The sequence below is a fragment of the Myiozetetes cayanensis genome, unplaced genomic scaffold (genome assembly GCF_022539395.1).
Source record: "Myiozetetes cayanensis isolate MyiCay16 unplaced genomic scaffold, myiCay2020 scf1, whole genome shotgun sequence".
In the NCBI taxonomy this organism is placed as follows: domain Eukaryota; kingdom Metazoa; phylum Chordata; class Aves; order Passeriformes; family Tyrannidae; genus Myiozetetes; species Myiozetetes cayanensis.
In genome coordinates, this window is record NW_026086604.1 from 127820077 (window position 1) to 127841875 (window position 21799).

The 21799-nt window shown below is 39.1% G+C and overlaps 3 protein-coding genes across 10 annotated transcripts in view; 2 read left to right on the forward strand and 1 right to left on the reverse strand.

Annotated features, from left to right (window-relative positions):
- Positions 1-5822, forward strand: part of CLXN (calaxin) — an 8110-nt gene extending 2288 nt beyond the window's left edge. For both annotated transcript variants that reach the window (XM_050310971.1, XM_050310969.1), the window contains exons 3-6: positions 1326-1430; positions 2963-3114; positions 3905-4009; positions 5686-5822. In XM_050310971.1, coding sequence (XP_050166928.1) covers positions 1326-1430; positions 2963-3114; positions 3905-4009; positions 5686-5730 — 407 coding nt within the window. In that variant the 3' untranslated portion in view covers positions 5731-5822. The remainder of the gene's footprint in view (positions 1-1325; positions 1431-2962; positions 3115-3904; positions 4010-5685) is intronic.
- Positions 5823-6072: 250 nt separating this feature from the next.
- Positions 6073-10311, reverse strand: RBM48 (RNA binding motif protein 48). Of its 2 annotated transcripts, none has more exons than XM_050310930.1 (5): positions 10177-10311; positions 8535-8725; positions 8259-8404; positions 7196-7728; positions 6073-6204 (listed from the first exon to the last, which is right to left on the reverse strand). In XM_050310930.1, exons 1-5 carry the CDS (start codon positions 10285-10287, stop codon positions 6118-6120), a joined length of 1068 nt encoding a protein of 355 aa, XP_050166887.1. In that variant the 5' UTR covers positions 10288-10311; the 3' UTR covers positions 6073-6117. The 2 variants fall into 2 exon arrangements, with proteins under 2 accessions (XP_050166887.1, XP_050166877.1); XM_050310920.1 differs by lacking the exon at positions 10177-10311 and adding an exon at positions 9478-9968.
- A 195-nt stretch (positions 10312-10506) lies between these two features.
- The window catches only part of PEX1 (peroxisomal biogenesis factor 1), a 36661-nt gene continuing 25368 nt past the window's right edge, over positions 10507-21799 (forward strand). For 5 of the 6 annotated variants that reach the window (XM_050326807.1, XM_050326816.1, XM_050326831.1 and 2 more), the window contains exons 1-9: positions 10507-10642; positions 12664-12807; positions 14046-14129; positions 14369-14483; positions 14573-15345; positions 16762-16881; positions 18991-19114; positions 19391-19500; positions 20736-20836. In XM_050326807.1, the coding sequence (XP_050182764.1) occupies positions 10526-10642; positions 12664-12807; positions 14046-14129; positions 14369-14483; positions 14573-15345; positions 16762-16881; positions 18991-19114; positions 19391-19500; positions 20736-20836 (1688 nt within the window). In that variant the 5' untranslated portion in view covers positions 10507-10525. Of the gene's footprint in view, positions 10643-10817; positions 10961-12663; positions 12808-14045; positions 14130-14368; positions 14484-14572; positions 15346-16761; positions 16882-18990; positions 19115-19390; positions 19501-20735; positions 20837-21799 lie in introns of those variants that run through there. The other variant, XM_050326851.1, reaches the window with a different exon arrangement.

Genomic DNA, 21799 nt, shown 5'->3' on the forward strand with positions numbered 1-21799 from the left:
CAATCTGCCATGCTTTCATTCTTTCATTCTAGGCTGCCAAGAACCACCCCTTGGTTCAACTTTTTTTCTAGCAGGAGAAGTACTTACATGCTTACATACTTAAAATTGTATACATATGTACTTACATACATAAAATCTCTCCAGCAGGAGAAGTACTTACATGCCATAAAATAAAAACCTGTTGCCATTTTATGTAGTTAGTCAAGTATGTCTTGGAAGATACCTTACATGTGTACATTCTTAAAAATAGTGCTTACATACAAAGGTGCTGATTTCAGTTTGCAGAAGCAAACTTATTGTTTTCCCATTCCAAAATGTTTGGCTCTGCAATTAGAGGTATTCCTTCAGCCAACCTACTAATTAACATTCTAAAATATGAATTATTACAGATGTTAGTCGATGCTTTGAATTGTATCTTAGATTTGAAGTACTATAGTACTGTATTACAGGCTGTACGAATAGTAAAGCTGCAGCCTGGAGGGGACTGAGGGGAGACCTCACTGCAATTACAACTTCCTCATGAGGGGAAGAGAAGGGACAGGCACTGATCTCTGTGGTGACCAGTGAGAGGACCCAAGGGAATGGCCTGAAGTTGTGTCAGGGGAGGTTTAGGTTGGATATTAGAAAGAGGTTCTTCACCCAGAGGGTTGTTGGGCACTGGAATAGGCTCCCCAGGGAAGTGATCACAGCACCAAGCCTGACAGAGTTCAAGAAGCATTTGGATGATGCTCTCAGGCACATGGTGTGACTCTTGGGGATGGTCCTGTGCAAGGCCAGGAATTGGACTTGATGATCCTTGTGGGTCCCTTCCACCTTGGCATATTCTGTGATTCTGTGAATATTGAAAGTTGCTTAGGGAAGGGAGAAGAAAAAACATTTTGGTACATGACAGAAGGTTTTTTTTCTTTGTATATTTAACCTATTTATATGTTGTTTCTAGGATTGCTCTCTCCAGGATTTTCTGAGACAAAACCTAGTAATTAAAATTTCTGTATGGAAACATGCCTTATTGTAAGGGATATTGGTTTATTTGGTTCACATCTGCATGGAAGCATACTTCCTGCAGTTGTCTAAGTCAGGCAACAGATCAAACAAAATGTCTTACCCAGCAGGATTCTAGAGTGGAAAATCAATAAACTGAGGGGCAAAATCCCTTTCATTGTACATCTTAGATTCAAGAAGGGTAATCATACCTTGGTGAAAACAGGTAAACATCTTCACAAAAAATACGGATTTATGATTTCAACTAATTCAAGAAAATACTCCCTTTTTTGTTTCTCTGTTATAAATATTTATATTTACAATGTATCTAATACACTTCCCAGTGTTCAGCACTTTTGATAGAGACAACAATGGCTGCATCACTGTGGTGGAGTGGGTGGAAGGCTTAGCAATATTACTTCGGGGGACACTGGAAGAGAAGATTAAATGTAAGATTGATCTGTGTGCTAATATTTACTGGTAGTCACTGAATTCATGACAAATAACACATTGCTTTTGTTGTAATTCAGTAGTTACTCTCATAAAGTATTTGATAATTGAAAAGTTTTCTTCTGTATAGTTTAATGCAATGAAACTGAGTCCTGAAATTGCTTCTCTGAGACAGAGTTTTTTTCTGTGTAAACTGCTGTTACAGCTGCCATCTTATTTTGTTGCTTACAAAAACTTGCATTGGAACTGAAGCTTATTCTACAGTATACAGTTTTGACAAAATATATGTTTTTGTATTCACACACAGAAATAGAAAGCAGCAGATATATCTCTAGGGTGATTTTGGCTAAATAGCACAGTCTCAAGCCAACCAAGACCAGTGCCAAAATTCATCTACTGGCACAGTGGGGACACAGCAGCAGATGCATTAACTCTGTCAGTTCTTCACCTTGGAAGCACAGATGGAAAAACTGAGTCTGTAAGACTATGGTCGTGAGAACCTCCACAATAATGACAGAGAAGGATGAAGGAGAAAAAGTCGCAAGAACTCTAAAATTTTAAGAAGCAGAGAAAAAGAAATAGGGCACATGGGGAAAAAAAGGTAATAAGAAAAAGGAGAATGACAAGCATGTTGTTTTCATGACAACATGAACTATGCAACCACAGTTCCCAGGCTGCAGCATCAGCCATCCCTAACGAACTATATAAATTCATCTGGAAAGTGGCCTGGGATGCCATAGCACTGGAATGTGTGCCCAGGACAATGAATATGTGTCAGTACCATATTTTACAAGCAGTAAAATATGCAGCCCTGCTGTAAGCGCTATGGAATTTAGTAGTTGTCTGTCACAAGTGTATGCCAGGAGTGTTTTTCACTGTAGACATAGTCTGTCTTTGTCAGGAGAAAAAAAACCCTCCTACATTCCTAACTGAAGACTTGTTTGTTTGTTTAATAAGTTTTGTGAAGAATAGCAAAGTTTATTATGATCATAGATTTCTGATTCCAGGAAGGTAGAAACAATTAGAAGAGGAATTATGCAGATACCCCAAATACTTTTGTTTAAGGGATTTTCTCTTTGCATGGTCAGTACAGCTCATTCTTCTTTGTCCTTTACTTTTCTAACCCAGCATCTGAAAAAAATGAGGATGGTCTTTTGTAGGTACAAAGTCCTTTTGGTAGAGATAGCAGGTCCCCACTATGGGAAATTCGGCTTCTAAGCCAGAACTTTATTTATATTTTAAATAGACAATTTAAGAGAAGTTAAGATCTGTAAGTATGCTTTCAATGAACTGAATAATATTTGAGCAGAAATAAATAAGTTTTAACTATAAAGGGAAAATAGGTACTAATTGACTAATACATATATCAAAATGTGATACATATATTACATATATAAATATATAGTAAATGTAGCTCAATAGATATGCTGTACAAGGTACAATTCACATTTTCCCCCTATAGGTAACAGATAGCTTTAATGATATGTGATTATAGTTATTAATTTACTTGAAATTTATTTATATTCAAAAGACTGTTTTGCGGTTTATGACCTGAATGGTGATGGATACATTTCGAGAGAAGAAATGTTTCAAATGCTGAAGGACACCGTTATCAAACAACCAACAGATGAAGACCCTGATGAGGCAATTAAGGACTTGGTAGAGATAGTACTGAAGAAAATGGCAAGTACTTACTCATTGTGGTATCTGAATATCTTTCAAACATTCATTAACTGAAGCTTAGAACCTTCCTATGAGGTAGCAAAGTATGGTGTGTGATTTATAGTGGGATTTTGAAAGTCTCTTAAGGAAAGCCAGAAATATAATCCACATCTGGTAAACTCCAGTCCAGTATCCTCACATGAAACTTAATTTACCATGTGAAGGTGCTATAAACTTTATGTATAAACTAGCATGTGAATATGTGCATACACAGCTGTGCATGCCCAATCAAAACAGAAGCCCAGTCAGAAGTGTAAGCTGCATTTACTCCAGTGTTAGGCATCTGCATTAGCTTTATTATTAAGTACATTTGTGTTTTATCAATTGCTCATGAAATGTCTTTATCCAATTTATATATTCTATTAGAACAGTACACTCAAGGTTATTAATGTAAAGCTTGTCTTACCGTGCTTAATCAAGGATATCCAGATTAGCTAGGGACTGTCTTTCAATATCTTAATCAAATCAAGATATAAATCTCCCCTTCTATGGTGGTGGTCAAAAAATTTCACTTAAAACCAGGTCTTGAATCCCAACTCCTTTTATTTAACTCTGTCTTTTCTATTTTTCAAACCCACCCCTTTTGCTTTAGGTAGAGGCAAGTGACACAGAGCTTGTCTGACCAGAGACTGATGACCACAAAAAATGATTTTGCGTGCAATCAAACTAAAAACAGAATCCATGTCAATAAAACATGTTAAACCAAAATACAATTACTACCCTTGGCTTAAGTGTTCCCTTCCATTTGTAGGACTATGATCACGATGGCAAGCTTTCTTTTGCGGACTTTGAACAAGCAGTCAGAGATGAAAACCTTCTCTTAGAAGCCTTTGGACCATGTTTGCCAGACATAAAGGTACCTCAACTTTGAGTTTAAAAAAAGAAGGTGCAATACTTTCTGTTCCGTTGGTAAGGAGATGTGTTATGGCATTAACTGTCATCTCACAGCTTCGTTTGGGAGAGTCTGGTAACTTTCTGGAAAAAAAGAAAACCATCTGCCTTGACAGGTCTTCCTCTCAGAGTGTAGCACTGCTGCCTTGTAATTTCATCTAACCAGGCTTTGTTTATCAGCAATATGTCTAATTCAATTTTTTTTTTGGGGGGGGGAGATGGTAATTTACACCATGCTCATTTCCTTAGTGTTAAATTCTGATCCAGTAATTGTCATTCTATTTGAACTGTGTGTGACTTAAATACTGAAAGTTGTAGCTTCATAGAGGTGGCAAAATAAAATCTGAAATATGCACAGTGATTCCTAGAAACAGAAGAATTGTATAAGACTGCTGAGAACATGGCAAGTTTTCCTTTGCTGGAAACCTACACTTCCTGTCAGCTCACCCACCTGTAGGCTGGAGGACAGGAAGGAAGAGTCTTATTGCCACAATGGCAAGCTACATTACATCATGTCAGCTGCAAAGCAGCTGTTCCCAAAATGCCAGATTTCTCCTGGCAGGTTGTCAAAAGACTTTAAAGGGTTTGGGAAAACCAAAGTAAGTACTCTGGTTTTTAACACCAGTGAAAAGGTTTTAAAAAGTTTCTGAACAAAATCACTTTCATTAATCAGCATGGAAAAATTACTTCTGTCAGTGTTGGTGATAAAGAAGGTTCACAATTCAGGCTAATCTTGGCAAGAGGTGGAAAACTTGGTTTGTTTCTTGGTTAGAGTATTTGTACCTTCTGTTCTTTATCCTACCCAACTGCTGCCTTTCCTCTAGGTCTTTAGTTTCACTTTTAAAAGAGAACAATATTTACATGTCCTTTCAAGCCCTAAAAGTAATAAATAAATTTCAGCTATGAGCTTTACACGAAGAAAACCCATAATTTACTAGATTTCCCACTGGGGCTATTGTAATTTTAATTCTACCCCAAATTAAATACTCATTTGTACTTAAATATATTTTTTTAAAATGTAATGAACAATGTATTTGACAGAGTCAAATACAATTTGACAGGTTCCGCAAGGAGCCTGCAAAGATGTGACACAAGCCAATTCCTTACCTACACTTGCACCAATCCTGTGAATGTCAGCATGGGGCATCTTAGCCTGGTGTTGGATTCATCTCCCCAGTGCCAGTTCTGCTGCCCAAAGGTGACCCCTGAGCACTCCCACTCCAGGGTTGTTGCAACACAATGCTGCAGATATTACTCTCTGATATTACTCTCATCACTAAGGGAAATTTCACTCCTTTACATTGACACCCCAGCCTCCAGCATTCCTGCTTCCAGCCCATTTACCTCATTCTGCAGCTGGGTCTTCTTGCCCTCCATGCTAGGTCATTCCTTGGTCACACATTCCTACTGCTAAGCAGCTACAATCCGAATTTCCCCTTCCACTATAACTTCAAATGTTCTGACTGGTCTCCCAGCGATGACACCATTAGGGCTATGGATTTACCTTTTCTAGGCTAAAAAGCAAGAGGTATCCTATTCCTTGCATACACATTTCAGTCCAGTACATTTTCTCAATAAATATAAATCTTTTTAACTGAAAATTAACTTTTCTCTCTCTCTCTTTCTTTTTTTTTTAAACAGAGCAGGATTGCATTTGAACAGAAAGTTTTCCCAGACACTTCGTAAACTGTAACTGCATTGTTGAATACTGTTGTAAAGGGTGTTTTTCTTCACCGTTCTACATGATATAGTAAAAATGGGAGCAACTTGAAACTATTGTTCCAGTATTCCTTTACTGTAAAATTTACAGCATAAATAGAATTTACTTCCGTGACTCTACCTAAATAAATTTCTTCAATGTCAGAAAATACTTTAAACTATAAGGTACACAAGACAACATTGCAACAATAATATATTACAGTGGTTTGTTCATTCCAAGAAACAAATTGATACAATTTTTAACAGAATCCCTTGGAAATACAGTCTAAAAAAATTTTACTTTTTACATAAAAAATAAATATTTTAAATTATATCCTTTATAAAAGGACTGTTGGAAGATGCTGCCAGCAGTGTCTATATTCTTCTTCTCTGCTTTACAAGTGGTTTGGCTGATCTACTCTCTGGCTTTTCCACAGATGTTGTTGAAACAGAATCTGCTACCTAAAGAGGAAAAAAAAATTAGTAACCTGTAACCACTACCTTTTTATCCTCATTTTAGAGTAAGGCCACATCTCCAACATTTGAGTATTGGGAGGGATGTATTATTATAATCACGCTTGAATTGAATTGAATTTTCCTGCTGAGAAAAAAAATAACACCAAAGGCAGCATTAAACACAATAGAGGTTAAATTTAGAAGAGCCAGCAGTACCATTTTTGTATTTAACCACAGAAACTGATTTCAGATACTCAGAGCATTAAGTATCTCATCTCCCTTCTTCCTACCAGAGATGTTTTCAAAGTAAGGTTGAGTGTGCTTTTAAACTCAGGCATTTCAGGAAAGGAAGGGAAAGCAAAAATGTGCATTTTGATACATATTTTAGAAATGTATTTAATACTAGTGGTGCTTATTTATAAATGTGACTGGAGATATAAGCCCTTTCAAATCAGTCTAGCCAGTTATACTCAAGGGAGCTTTTTCATATCTTAATGTAAATGGGAAGTTTTATCAGGAATGTTTGACCTGCCAGTTGATTAATACCCTCCATAAATGGTTATATAGATTAATTCATGCTTCTCAGCATAGATTAATGGCATAAGAAGTGCTGAGGCAAAATTACATTGAACTGTGTCTCCCGTTATTTTTCACTCCCTTTCAATCAGAAACCAGATACAAGTACCACGCTGGATTCAGCAGAACTACCTGCACAGTTATCATGCCCACACACGTTGGAAAAAAAGTGCTTAACTGAAAATCATTTAGGACTGTGCACAGACATTTATACTTTCTTAAGGGTAGTGTAAGAGGTATGGAGTAGAATTGCCTGCAGTACTCTAGATTATGGAAGTGTTAAATAGCAAGAATGCTAGCTTTAACTGGCAAATAAACTGGTAATACTGAGTAAATGTGGAATTAAGTTACCTGAGGGTTGCTGTTTTTATGGGTAACAAGCACATATGTTTGAAACTATCAGAACTTTAAGAACCCATACCTCTTTCAGTTTATTTCGAATTAATGTAGCTGAGGTATTCAATGACTCATCATCCATATCCACTTTAGGTATCTCTGGCAGTTGTGGACCAATCATGACTTCAGTATTGTCCGCACCTGTTCCAAGGAGGAACCTGTTACCTTCTTCTCTTTTCCTCTTACGTTCTTGCAAGTGAGTTGTACGAGGCATAAACCTGTCAATTCCACTATAAGTGGAAACCACTCTTTGCTGCATTAAGGAAGCTGGTGGAGTACGTCCTCCTGGATGTACGCTGGGAGTCAGGGATGTGTTTTGGCCAAAGTACCCGTAAGTTTCAGCACAATTGTTATCATAGTGTGGAGATGTTAACAGGCTCTGATTATGATTTCCAGATGGATGCCCTGTGTTGTGGGATACCCCGTGAGAACTTGTAAAGCAGGATGGATCCCAGTTACTGGCTGCATGTGATCCCGATGTACTCCATGGGCAGTCACTCTCAGAGGTCTTTGAGACTGTCTTCTTAGGGCCCTCAACTTTCTTTAACACACAGCAATCTTTAAAACAAACAAACAAACAAGCTTCACTATTTCATTTTATTACTAGTGCTAAAATATAAGAAACATTTAATACAACTGCAGAAGTAATACAGTGATATTCCATTTCCAGGCACCTTTCTGTGATTTTTAAGTGTTACCTTTCAAACTAGTTTTCCAGCCTAGTTCCTCTGCTAGTTTATGAGGAATGCCTGAGCAGAAGTATTTCCAAAGTTTTGAGAAGGAAAATATTCCTAACATAGCAAATTGGTGTTTTTTACCTCCAGTTATGATTTCAAGAACAGGCTGTCTCACAAAATTGAAAAAAAACCCAGTTTTTTTGATGTTAAAGCTTAAGCATTTCTGTATTTTAGTCTTAACTGAAACAGTTCTCTAAATACTGAGAGATGTCTCCATTATACTGTAAACATGCTTAAAATACATCTTTAAGAGCTAGATAAAAAGTGTTTTCTTTAACAGGCTCTTTAACCAAAACCCCACCCACCCCTGAAGAAAGATGTTAAGATTCTATAAGAAATGTAATCACAAACCTCTTTGATTTGTTGCTTTTGCTATATACTTTCTTCTATCCTGCAATTTCTCTCTAGTTTCTTGGACTGTTTCAAATTCTGGAGCGTAGCACACGTGCAGCAAACTACCAAAGAAGCTTCGTTCATCCATTTTTTTCTTGGCCACCCTGAAAGGAATTAAATTGCATTGGCAAAACTGAGGATTTTACTTCAACTCTGTAGAATTTTAACACATTGTAACTACAGAAGGCATAAAAGAGTAAGACAGCAAGAGGCAGATATTGCCCCATCCAATACCTTGCACAGTGCAGTTTTTGGAATTTTAAAAGATACACTTCAGTAAATTGCTCTGCTGGATATTCGTCTAGAGCATGATACTCTTCAATGGCACCATATAATGCAAATTGTTCGACTAATTCCTTCATAACACCTAATGCAGGAACTCCTTGTATCAGTAAATAGCGAGATTCCAAGTTGATAGTGTAAACCTGAAAAAAAAACCAGAATCAAAGAGCATTCAAAAACATTCACATTCTTGCTGTGTTGCAAAAGACAGGCGTTTTTTCCGTATTTTCTGTTGTTCCCCAAGTCCTCTCAGGAAAATCCCTGTGTACCCTATGTTGACTCTGGACTCTGGCAGGGCAGTAAGTGCGTGGTTATCTGGGACCTCCTCATCACCGAGCGGGAACCGAACCCAAGCTTCTCACTCAAAGCAAAACACAAATGAGAGATGACTTTTCTGCATGAGGTCGGAGTACTGCCATTTGCTGACCAAAACCTCTAGTCTCTGGCCAGCTTCCATGCAAGACTGACTAGTAGATCCAACAGCGTACCATTTAAGACACACAGATAAAATCTGGATGCTGAGGGAAACAATGTCTTCCCCCAGCAGATTAAAAACTAAACCAACCACTCTCTTCTGCTTTGTGAACTGTCCAGCAGCACACACTCTAAGGAAAGCTACATACAAGAGGCAGCTAATCCCTGAGATCAAAAGAAATTCATTCCGAGTTTGTTTAAAAAAAAAAAAAAACAACCAAATATTTAGATGGCAAACAGGAATCACTTGGGAAATCAGCTCTCAAATTGCCACCATAAAAAACAGTCTCCACAGACAAGCTGCCTAAGTTGTTCTTGTGACAGCAGCATACTCCGTACCTGCATTCTGGGAACAAATGGATGGAAATATGATTGATCTCATGTCTAGGAAGAGGAGATTTGAGTAAGGTTTTTTTCACACCTGGGACATCCATACTATTTCTCCAGCGTGTATCCTCCGGTGCCCAGAGATGGCTGGATGCCTATGGTGGCCTTTGTCCTTGTGTGGATACACAAGGCTTTCTGTCCCCGGCCCATGGCATATTCTTGGAAGAGTAAAGGAACGGCTCTGAGATTTCCTGAAATATGGAGGCTTTGAAAGCTTCCAGGAGGGCCGTGTTTGAGAAAAAGACGTGCCTTATATGTGTGCGCGGGGAGTAACCATTGTTTTGGCACTGATGAGGCCGCATCTCAAACCCTGATTTCTCATTCAGGGCCCCTCACTCCAAGAAGGATATTGACACTGCGGGTGTTTAGCCTGCAGAAAAGGAGGCTCAGGGTTGACTTTATTGCTCTCTACAGCTCCCTGACAGGAGGTTGTTAGCCAGGTGGGCAGCAGACCTGACGATCTGACAGGTCTTTTCCAACCTTAGCGATGCTGTCTATGGTCCTTCCTCACGCCAGCCCCGGGAGGTGCCGCCACATCTCGCTGTGCACTGACCGCACGCGTCAGCCGCAAACCCGGCAGTTCTGCCGCGGTAACGAGGAGCTCCTGCGGTGCAGCAGGCGAGGCCCACAGCCTCCCTTCCCTTCCCCTTCCCCTCTCCCTTCCCTTCCCCTCTCCTCTCCTCCCTTCCCGTCCCGGCCGTGCCTCCTCCGCCCCTCCCCTCCCCCCCCGCACCTTCACGGCGCGCGGCCGCCGCCCCTCGCGGTACTTGGCGCGCGACTCGCACGCGCCCAGCTGCGCGTGGTGCCGGCACGGAGCGCCCGGGCCCCCGCCGGCCGCCGCCATCTTCCCATCGGCCCCCGCGCCCCGCGCGCGCACGACCTTCATTGGCTGCCGCCGGCACCGGACACCGCCGGCGTCCTCAGGGCGGAGGGGAGGAGCCAATCAGAGGCGGGCAGCGGAGTGTGCCGCGCTCTCGTTGGCCGGCGGTGGGCTGTACCACTGCCCCGGAGCGGCGGGGGATGCCGCCCCCGTGGGCGGGTCCGTGCCGGGCGCAGCGGGCAGCAGGGCCGGGGCCGCGGCCATGTGGGGCTGTGGCGACCCCGGCGGAGCCGCCGCCGCCACCGTCGTGCTGAGCGGGACCCGCGACTGCTTCCTGCACCTGCCGCCCGCGCTGGCCGCGCTGCTCCGCCTGCAGCAGGTACCGCGGCGGCGCCGCTCGGGGCCCGGGCGGAGGGACGCGCCCGGCGGGCGGCGAGGATTGCGGGAGCGCAGCATCCCCCCGCCCTCCCCGCATCCCGCTGCCATGGCGACGCTGCGCCCTCCTGCCCTCCCCGCGGCCGGGACCCCTCGCGAGGAGGCACCGGGGAACCCCCTTTCCCTCGCCCCTTGTGCAGCCCAGGGTTGTCATCCATTCCTGATAAAACGCGGGAAAGATTGGAATTTATGTCCCCCAACGTGGAGGGGACCGTAAGCATCCGCGTCTCTCTCAGTGCTCTCTTTCATACTAGCTCTCACGGTAACTCGCCAGCATTAACCGTGCATTAATAAGGGTTGAATTTATCATCGAGGGGGAGGTGGGGTAGTCAGTCTACGGAGAATCCTCGTTGTTAGTGTACATAAATTGTTTCGCTATAGAAGGGGCTCCCGTCACGCAGAGCTGAGGACGCGGGTCCGCTGCGGGGAGCGCACCTCAGCTCGGAAATAGCATTTCACACGTGAAAACGGGAGCTGAGCCTGCTTTTGTCCCTTGGGCCATGAGCACAGAACTACGCGTCTGCCAGCAGAACAGGGTGGAAAATGGCAGGAATGAACGGGGTGAGGAGGAGGAAACGGGAGCGGAGCTCAGGAGCCCTGGCACAGCCCCAGGCTCCCTCCCCCGGCGGGATAACCTCCGGATTTCCCAAGGCCGAAAAGGGCATTTCACAACAGCAGAACAGTCCAGACGTGTAAAAACCTGCTCTTTCGTCTTTGGGGTGGTAGAAGGAGGTTGGTAGAGTTGCGAGAAATGCGGTATAAATGTGAGCCTAATTTCAGCTGCAGTTTCTGAATGTTTTATGGATTTGCTGGCGAGATAGAGGAGAAGGGAGTGCAATTGCTTTGAGGTCTTGTAGGGTAATTCTGTACATTGGTGGTTTTGGTGGGCTCCTGCTTTTACTTAACCTGAGCCATAAAATGAAAAGGTATGATCTCTGTAAACTTGATAGAGATTGCATATTAAAAACATCTTGTTAATAAAACTGTTGAAAAGGGGATAGACATGTTAATAGATCACACAGAGTAAACAATAGACTCAACTGGAATCAAAAGCTGAATTTCGTTGCAGAAGGTATCAGATAAGTGAGTAACAAAATGGCATAAAAAATCTCAATGCTGTGTAAAGATTAGGGATAAGTTTTATCCGTGTGAATTACAGGGAATTAAATATGAAGTTTAGGTAAAAAGATCTTGGAACCATTGTATATCTTCTCTGAAAATGTTTTTCAGAGTTTACAAAAAAAGTCAAATAATATTGGAAATTATCAGAATACGGTTGAGAACAGAACAGAATACATCACTATGTTAACAAGTAAATCTGTGATATGTTCACAGTGTACATTGTCTCTTGGTCACTAAATTTTCACCAAAATAATAATAATAAATAAAAATAATAGTAATATAATAATAATAATAAAAATAATAATTTTTGAAAAAATTACCGACAATCCCAGTGGAATCATACAATGTAAGATGCAGCCTCTCTATATGGAAACTGACTGAACATATAGAGATTATTCAGTTTGGAAGCAAAATACCTGAACGGTTCTGAAACAGATTGATAAGATCATTTTGGTCTGACTTAGTATGATTTGTGACTTATTTTAAATGTGTCATGAAAGCAGTCTTGGAGACCATGCAAATGTTATAATTCCTATGAAATTTAGGCTTTTTTTTTTCCCCTCATTTTGGAAATGCAATTGTGTAGTTATATTTTTCTGTAAGATATTTTTAATATGCAGAAGGAAGACTTTTCTTACTTTAAAATAGTCCATAAAAATAAAATGCTCTTTGACGAGTTTAAACCAACATGCCTTCTATGTTAAGAGTTGTGCAAATAAAATGTAAAGTCCAGAAAATGTTTTTAATTCCTTTGATCTCTTGAACTAAATACAGTTTAGGTTACCTAATAGACCTATTTAGCTAGTTTTATGTTAATTTATTTTATTTTTTTGGAACTCATAGGGCCAAGCTGTGAAAGTATCCTGTGGTCATCAGCCAGTATTTTTGAGCTGGATGGAAATCAGGCATCGAGGTCACCAAGGTGAAAATGTTGCAGAGATTAACAGACATTTAGCAGAGAAACTTGGCATCACAGATGGAGAACAGGTTTGAAATGCAATTTTTTTTGTTCTTATTTAAATAAAGAATATACCTGAAAAGTAGTACTTTATGAGTTAGCTACGACCTTCTTGTTTGATGTATTTAGACAGTTACTGCACTTAAATCTGCTCATGAGAAATGTTAACTGTCTTCAAATGTCTCAAACATGAAAAAATTTTCTCATTAAATCATTAACTATTGCCTAAATAATGTTAGGATATGCTTGTAGGTAGGTCTTGGCAGGGATGAAGCAGCTGTTCTCAGTGCCATTAATTTTGGGAAAATACATAGGCAATTGAATCATTTGGTAATGGGAATATTTTGCTGTTGCCTGGAAATAATCATCTGTACAATCAAATGAATATGTGAATAATTAGGTAGTTCTACCATTATTTTGGATTCAGGAATTGCATGTTTACTGTGTTTCATAACAATAAAATCTTCTATTTGCCATGTTGGGGAAAAGATTCCTCTCAATTTTTACTTCAAACTGAGGGCCTAGAGGAATTTAGAATTGATTGCTACTTTTATAAAAGGTGACCTGATATAACTGTCTCTCACAGTACAGGTAACTAGTTTTACCTCAAAAAAAAAATAATGAAGTTTGTTTAAGAATTAGAGACATGATGTTTGAAAGTTATTATATTTTGTCAAATGAAACCTTTTGTAAAAAAATTACTTTTGAAATACATGTTTAATGCATTCTGAAAAACCTAAGCCACAATAGCTTTTGTCGTTGTTCCTGAAACACAGGACATTAAAACTGTTCTGTGGAGGTGGGGCTGCATCCTGTGAAAGCATTCATAAAGGAGATGGACTTGTTTTATATTGTACTTTTTCCTCATTTTTCAGCTGGTGTTACCTTGTCTAAATTTGTGCACAACTCAATGAATTTTTCAGTTTTCTAAAGTCCTGTACATTTAAAAATAAAGAATAAAAAATGGAAAGATGATTATGTGATCAAGGTGTATTAAAAATTGATTATTTTTTATCAGCTGATCAAACTCTTGATGCTTTTCACATTCATGGTTTGTTGAAGTCCCCAAGTGTGCCCAGTGCAATCCATTTCCAATCCATTGATCATTAATCTGCTTATGAATTAGTTGGTGTCATTAAGATGATGTATGTTCCAAGTACTGAAAACACATAATGAAGGAGATATCAATTTTCTACTTGAAATAAAAGATGGAGCTTTTATGTGCTTAAAAATAATAAGTTAAATATTTTGGTGTTACTTTTGTCAGGTATTTCTTGAACCCTGTTCCCATGTCTCCTCCTGTCAGCAAGTAGAAGTGGAACCACTCACAGCGGATGATTGGGAAATTCTGGTAATAAAACCCTTTCCAGTTTTCATGTCTTTGTGTTACAGATGACAGAGATTCTGACGCAAGCAGGTTTTTGCACAATGCCCCATTCTTTTCAGCCCCTAAGGAAATACTAAATGTGGGGTTTAGTTGTATTTTATATTTCAAATGGTTTATTAAAAAGAGGTGTACAGTTTTTATCTTCAAACAAATGTTAAAAATGTATGCAGTATTTAATTTATGATGATACCACATTTCCCCAGGAGCTGCACGCTTCCTCTCTTGAAAAACATCTTCTGGACCAGATTCGAGTAGTGTTTCCAAGAGCCATCTTTCCTATATGGATTGAACAGCACACTCATGTTTACATCAGAATCGGTAAGCAGAGCTGAAGGCTCTCATGGCACCTCCAGGAAGGTGTTTTGCTGGAGTGGATACATTCATTGGCATGTTTTGTTCCTACTTAGGTACACTTATGCCAGCAGCCCCATATGGGAGGTTAGAACCGTGCACGGAGCTTCTGGTATGTCCCAAAACACATGGTCCAGAGGAGAATGTCACCAGCACACCTTCCACAGAAAGTGACATCTTACTCAGAAATTTTGTGAAAAATAACATGGAGCAAGAAGAAACAATAAAGGATCCTTTTGCCAAACAACCTTACTTAAAGCCTGGAATCCTTGAACAGACTAAGGCTGATGCAAACATGACATTTGGCTCAAATGTTCTCCCAAATATATGGAATTTTATAGGGAACATTTTCTCTCATGCGTCTTTGCAGAAACAGAAGATTTTGTGTGATAAAGATGAAATGAGCACCTTCAAAGACAAGCTGCTGAACTTAATTCACATGGATTCCATTTTTAGAGTATGTCAGTCCCAGCCTCCCAGCGTACAGAATGCATCTGCCACTCACGCATTTCTGAAATGCAGTGCTGTTCATGTTTTTCCTTGGAATTTGGAATTTATTGATTTGGATCCAAATCCTGTAGTATCTTACGGGAAAATTAATGAGCTGCTTTCCCCAAGACAGCGTCATCAAGAAGCAAAGCAAAATCTGCCACTTGAAAAGCAAAAGCCTTTGAGTAGTACGCAAGACAAAAGTCATTCTGATTCTAATAGCAACCAAGCATCCAGTGAGGGATCTGTTGTTCAAATCGTTTGGAATGGATTTGAAGACCTAAAGAGTGTCATAGAGTATGGCCACAATGGGGAAGCCCTACATGTTGGAAGAGTTTGGGTCAGTTTGAGCACGATATCTTTTGGGCCTTTTATTTGATAGTATTTTCTCTTGGATAATTGTGGAACTGGCTACTTAATGTGCAGTTTTGGGTTATAGACTTTGTGTTAAGCTGTAAAGTGGAGTATACTAGAATCAAGTACTGTTTACTAGAGCTGTGCTTTGCAGTCATTCTGGATTACATTACTTACCGTTATACTCCAAGATGTACAGTGTGCTCTGGGTTTCTGCATCCTGAGCATTTTTTCACCAAATGAGCAAAGTGCTTCAGCCTGCCTGGAGGGAATGCACACTTCTTTCAAAATCTGTAGGTAGCTATTCATGAGAAAGTATCTACTTACATATGTTCAGTACTGCATAATGAGGCTCTTACCATCACTAAACACTTTGAAATGTGCCTTGCGCTGTAGGGGTCATTAAACTGTAAAGTAATGGAATCACATATCCTAGTGCTACATGATGTTTGTGAGTCCTTTTATATACTCTTTAAAATACATCTTAAAATTAATATAAAATAACTACTTTTTATGTAATTTAAACTGTTTTAATTTTTATATGCCATTTGGCAAGGTGGCACAAGTCCTGGTGTGGAGATACTGGTACAGATAGGTGGTTCTGACAGAATTACTGCCTGATTATGTTCTTTCTTTCCTGGAAGCACATGTGGGATCAACAAAAACAAATAAGATGTGCTCCAAATCACCATTTGACTGTTTTGGCATAATGCACTTCTCACCACTCACTTATTGCTCTGTTAAGAATGCAAACAAGAACCTGCAATGGTCTTTGCCGTGAAATCTTTTAAGAGATGTAACAATTTTCCAAATGCCACCAATCATAAAGTCTCTCAGACTTAATAAATATTTATGAAATGTTTTCAATTTGGATATAAGACAGAATTATTGAAAAGGAGTTTTATTTTTTAAAGGGCAAACTGACTAGTAGGATTTAGGGGGACTGGATTTTCTCTTTCTGTGCTGTAGCTGTGCTTAGTTCTGGTCTCTGTAATGGCCTATGTATATTTACCTGCCCATATAAAATTAATTTTAATCAGCAAATGAAAATAGCATTGCTGTTTTTCTCTTATACTAAAAACATTCTGTCAACATTCTAAGAATTTCTCCTAAATCTTTTTTTCAAGCTTTTGGGTTTTATTTAAAGAAGTTAGTAGAAGATCAGCTGTAGTGAGCACTTTAACAAATAGGATAAAAGGTAATTAGAAGTGTGCATGAAAGCATAAGAGCCTGATATCACCATCAGTTTTATGGTTTCCTTCTTAATTCTCTTGCAGATTACAAATAGATCAGTGATCAAATGTAGAGGTTTTATTAGTGATGAAGAAATTCCTTGTATGATATATGCAGTGTTTATAACTATTTTTCCTTCTAATACTTGCTTTTATTTAAAATATTTCAGATTCCAGATGGTCTGAGAAAAAAGCTAAGTATTGAAATACACTCAGCAGTCCGAATTCAGTCAGTTGAATCTATTCCTAAAATTCCTGTATCTCTTACGCTGCAACCCAGACAGAACTTAGTGAGTTGATATTCTTGGTGACTTATTTGTTCATGTATTGGAAAACTGGTAATGCTGCTCTGGTCAAGTGTGGGGGGGGAATGTTTATTTGTTTTAATTTGTTAGATGATGGTTTGGAAGTTGCCTATCGTGTATGACATAATTCCAGTTCCAGAGGAGTTTCTTCTTTTGTATAATTCCCAGCTTTTTCTTTTGACTGTGTATGTTAAAGTTAATAGGTTGCTATGATCTACTTAAACAGAGCTTATCTAGTATTTTGTATAATTTTGGTTTGGACTTGGTAGATATTTCAAATAGTTTAGTTTAGCATGCTAATTGTAAAAATTTTGTTTAAAGAAACTAGTTGAGGTCACAGAGGGTGGAGGACACAGAACTTCTAAATTTTGACTTCTTGTTTTCCAAAGCTGTTAGAGGAATGCTCTGTAGCACGTTTTAAATCATATGGTCTTCCATTTTTCTCAAATTTTGAGGATTTCTGATGTCTTTCATATTAAAAAGGATTTTGACATGAAGGAGAAATGGCATTGGTAGGGAAAAGATAAATTTTCTGTTAAATTAGGTCTCAAACACTCACTGTCAAAATAGCAATAATAACCAATAATAATTTTGACAGACCCTCATCAGACCCTCATTTGAAGTACATGAGTACAGGTTCAAACCTAGCAAATTTGAAGTATATACATTTAAGCCTATAAAACAAACACAAAAAAAGAATCATACAGTTAAAGAGTAAATACCCACTTTAAGTCTTCTGGCAGAAGACATCCTTATATTCTGCAAACATTGCAATGCCCAGTGGATTTTCTAAGAAAAACAGTTGCAGTGAAATTATCATAATTTTTATGCTGTTTAGTTTTTTACTTTCTTGTCATTTTCCTTTTCCTCATGCTAAAGATTTAATTTTCTAGAGTTATATCATAGAATCCCTCTGTTTTCCTGTAAGTGGGACCCAATCTGAGTGAGCATCTGTGACAGTAAGAACCAGCACCAGTTAGTACCAGTTCTCACGGTCCATAGATGTAGCTCTGGAATGATATATTTCTCTATAAAGTACTGTGTTCTTGTTACTATGTAACACTGGCCTGATTGTTTCCCATGTTAGCTGCCCCTCAAAGCTTTGAGTACAGCACTTGCCATCATAACAAGGCTTATGCAGGTTTGTTCTTTATCCCCAATATTTTAATTTGGTTTCTTACCTACAGAGGAATGGTTGAACTGCTTTTTTTTTTTCTTGTTGGAGATAAAAGAAATGTTAGTTGGACTTGATGATCCTTGTGAGTTCCTCTCAACTCAGAAGATTCTGTGATATTCTGGCAGTAATCTGCTAAAATTGTAAAGAAAAAGTAGTTATGTGTGTGCTTTTGTATGTTTTGAATACAGTTTTCTGCCTTTCCTTTTTAATTCAGTTGAAGTTTTTTTAGTTCTTGAAAAAAACCAGACAAATGCAGAAACAGTTATGACAGTAACTTTAGTTTTCTTTTCTGAACACTGCTTCCAAGATCTTCATTGATTCCACCTTTTCTAGGTAGGAGTTTTGCATCTCTGATTAGGAGCTTAGCTAAGAGATATGCAATCCAGACTCAATTTCTTCTCCTATTCCATTTATCTAGGTGATCTGGGATAAGTCACTTGGTCTCTTTGCCTGCCTGTTGAAGTTTGTTGGTGGTGCCCCTGAATTGGATGAGCACAGGGTTCTTTATATAGGAAATATACAGGGAATGGAGGGTTGTATCAAGCACCTAAAATAAGTCTCAGGTCAATATTGGTGCATACCTTCAAACCCAGGAGCTGAGCAGTGCCCTTGGGTCTGGCAAGACAGATAAATAAAGCAAAATAAAAGCTTTTCCTTGCCCTCTAGTTCAACTCTAAAGTCGAATCTTTAGAGATTCAACTGTGGCCCTAGCAAGGGCTAGGCAAGTGCTTTCCATAGAGCAGGTGGTAGAAATGGTGCTTGTTGGCAAAATGCTCTTTTCTAAATTAATAAAACTCCTATGTCTTCTTCCATCTCTCTGCTGCCATAAAAGAAACAAATGCCTCATGCATAGGAGGAAGACATTTTTACTTACACCTGGTTTTGTTTTATTTACATCTCTCCTCTTTCCGATTTAGCATAAAGATATATGTGAAGATGATGTTAAATGTGCTTTCAGTTCTTGGCTGCAGGATTCAAGTACTGATGATCACCCATGGATGATGACAAGCAGAGACTGTATACATCTGTCTTTTAAAGAAGGTAAGGAGAATACTGCCCTGTGCTGTAGCTGTCTTAACTGTCCTCTACAGAATTTAGTTAGCCAGTATACCATTTAATTTCTGTATACACCATTTAACATAACTGATACCTCTTTACATGGAAGGTGTAAGCTTGAAGTATGCTTTAATAATGATTATTGGTATTATTCTTTCATTTTGGATTATATCATAATAATACTCTAATCTGGTTTACTTTATGAGGAATGAAAACTGAATTTATTTGGAATTTTAATAATTGTTCCTTGGGTTTTTACAGGAATGGAGGAGTTTGTCCTTAGTGTAGTGCATCCTGTGCACACTGAAGAAAATAAGTCTGAGAATATTTTTATACTGAGTCCCAGTTTGCTGCAAAAGACTAATATACAAGTAAATATCACATAGTCAGGTATCAAGTAATTTAAATTGTTATACTTGTTTCAAATATATTGCATTTTGTATATTGTGCATTTTGGTTTCCCTTTTAAAATAAATAATGTTAGTCTATTCATTAAATTATATTTGCATTCTTTATTATTTTGTAGCTTGAGATTCCAGGCATGCAGTGCTTGCCACTGAGTTTCATAGTCTATATCAAACTGTCAGAAAAATCAGTTAGAACAGAGGAAAGTCAGTACTGTCTAAGTTTGAACATCTTTACACTTAGTTGTTTTTTCCCCTGCTAACTAAACCACTTCACAGTGTAACTGGCAGGAACAGTAACTTGTTCTGCCCAAGATGAGGCATATTCGCCATTCAAACCTACCACGCTCACCCTGCCTTCTCTCTGATATAGTTTCTGTGCCTTTTGTTTGTTTCATGTTTCCTTTCTTGGGAGAATAATCCATTAATAATTCTGGTTGAACCAGTGCCCATTACTCCAGGATTGTGGTTATAGGATAACAGTTTTCATCTCTAAACTTATACAGGAAATTTTAGTGGAGAATTATGGTGTCCTTTTGGCTGTTTAGAATAGAATTTTTCTGCAAAATTTAGGATTCCTGTTAAAAAAAAAAGTAAAATAAGAGCTTTGTTTTTACTAGTAGTAAAGTACAGTAAGGCTTCTACAAATTGTTGTAGTGACTGGTACTAAGATGAAAGGGCAAAATGCATTTCTTACTAGCAGTGTCAGCATCTCCTCCCAGCCTGTTCTTACCTGTGAACCTTTGTTAACTCTGTTTACCTGCCCAGCCTTCCATACTAATTCCCTGGTGAACAAGACTGAAAAATTCCTGCCAGGTGTTTTGTCAAATTCCTTGTCACCCAGATCAGATTCCTGATCTGTTTCGCTATTCTGCCTCACAAGTACTCCTGCCAGCACAACAGGCGAGGGCACAGGGGAAGTTACAGGTAGGAAAAGAGATGGTGGACTGCATAGTCTGCTACAAACAGCAATTGGCCCAACGTCTAATCACAGGTTATTACATCACTGTCAGCATTGGATTGTATTTTGGAAATAATTGTATCTGTTCCATTTCACCATTGCATGCATCTTTCAAGCACAATAAGCTTCAGCAAAGCATACATGCAACATTTTCTTTACACAATTCCAAAAATGGCTAGTCACTTCTATATCCTTCTTCTATAGTTACATCTAATCTGAAGTCCTAACTCTTTCCTTTTAGGTTCTTTTACATCCTGTAACTAGAAAAGCTGATGGTGACAGCCAACCACCTATGCGTGATACAGACAAGAGCCTTCCATACCACAAACTAAACAATTTAGGGTGAGATATTTTCATAGAAAAAACTATGGGAGGGAATGGGAATGAGAATTATAAAAAAATAGTATTGGTGGAAATTCAGAGTTTTTGAAAGCTAAGCCAGATTTAAACAAAACTGCATCTTTTGGTAGATCAGGTTCAGACCTTATCGTAGTTCATGTAGGTGGTTAATTTTGTGCGTGAATGGTTGTGCTTCAGTAGAATGGGAAGTCTCAGAACTGAAACCACATCAGAACTGGAACTCTGAACTGCAGAGTTTTAGAAGAAATACTGATAGTTCAGCAGCTCCTGCTGTTGTTCTAAGCAGTATAAACAGACTTCTCTGTCTTCTGAGGTTTTCCAAACAAAGCAAAATGGATGACGAGTTGTAGTCTATCCATCAGTCCTTGTCCCACAATAATTTCAACCTGTTTACTTGTTTAACTACATTTAATAGTATGGGTCTGAAAGAATTTTGGTTCCTAAAAGTTTTACCAGAATTGTCAGCTGAGGAGAGGAATGCAGAGTGCTGTGGTCCTTAGTACAAGGGAAAAAAGTGGCACTGTGTAGCAAACTTGAAGTAGGGATGGGGCAGAGGAGACTTGGGAGGCTTGGAGTGTTGTGATAGCATGCTGTCAGTGTTGTGAAGGGCAACTGAAGATATTACTGAGACACTGTGAAAAGCAGCTGAGCATACCATTGCAGAAGAGGGAAGGAGAACTGATACGAGGGCAGTCTGGTAGTGATGGGATGTGGTAGGGCAGGGATGTTAGAAACTAGGATTCATTTGCTCATTCTGTTTCTCATGGAACAACACTTCCTGTTTAAAGTTGAAATGCTAAACTGGTAGCTTTGTTGTTTGTGGACCTGACAGGAACACTGTTTGTTGAAAGTCACAAAGACTGAGAATGAGTGAAGGATAAGGGTGTCTTCAAATGAACTATGGGTTGTTTCATTTTTGAAAAGGCTGAGTTTTCTGACCTAGCC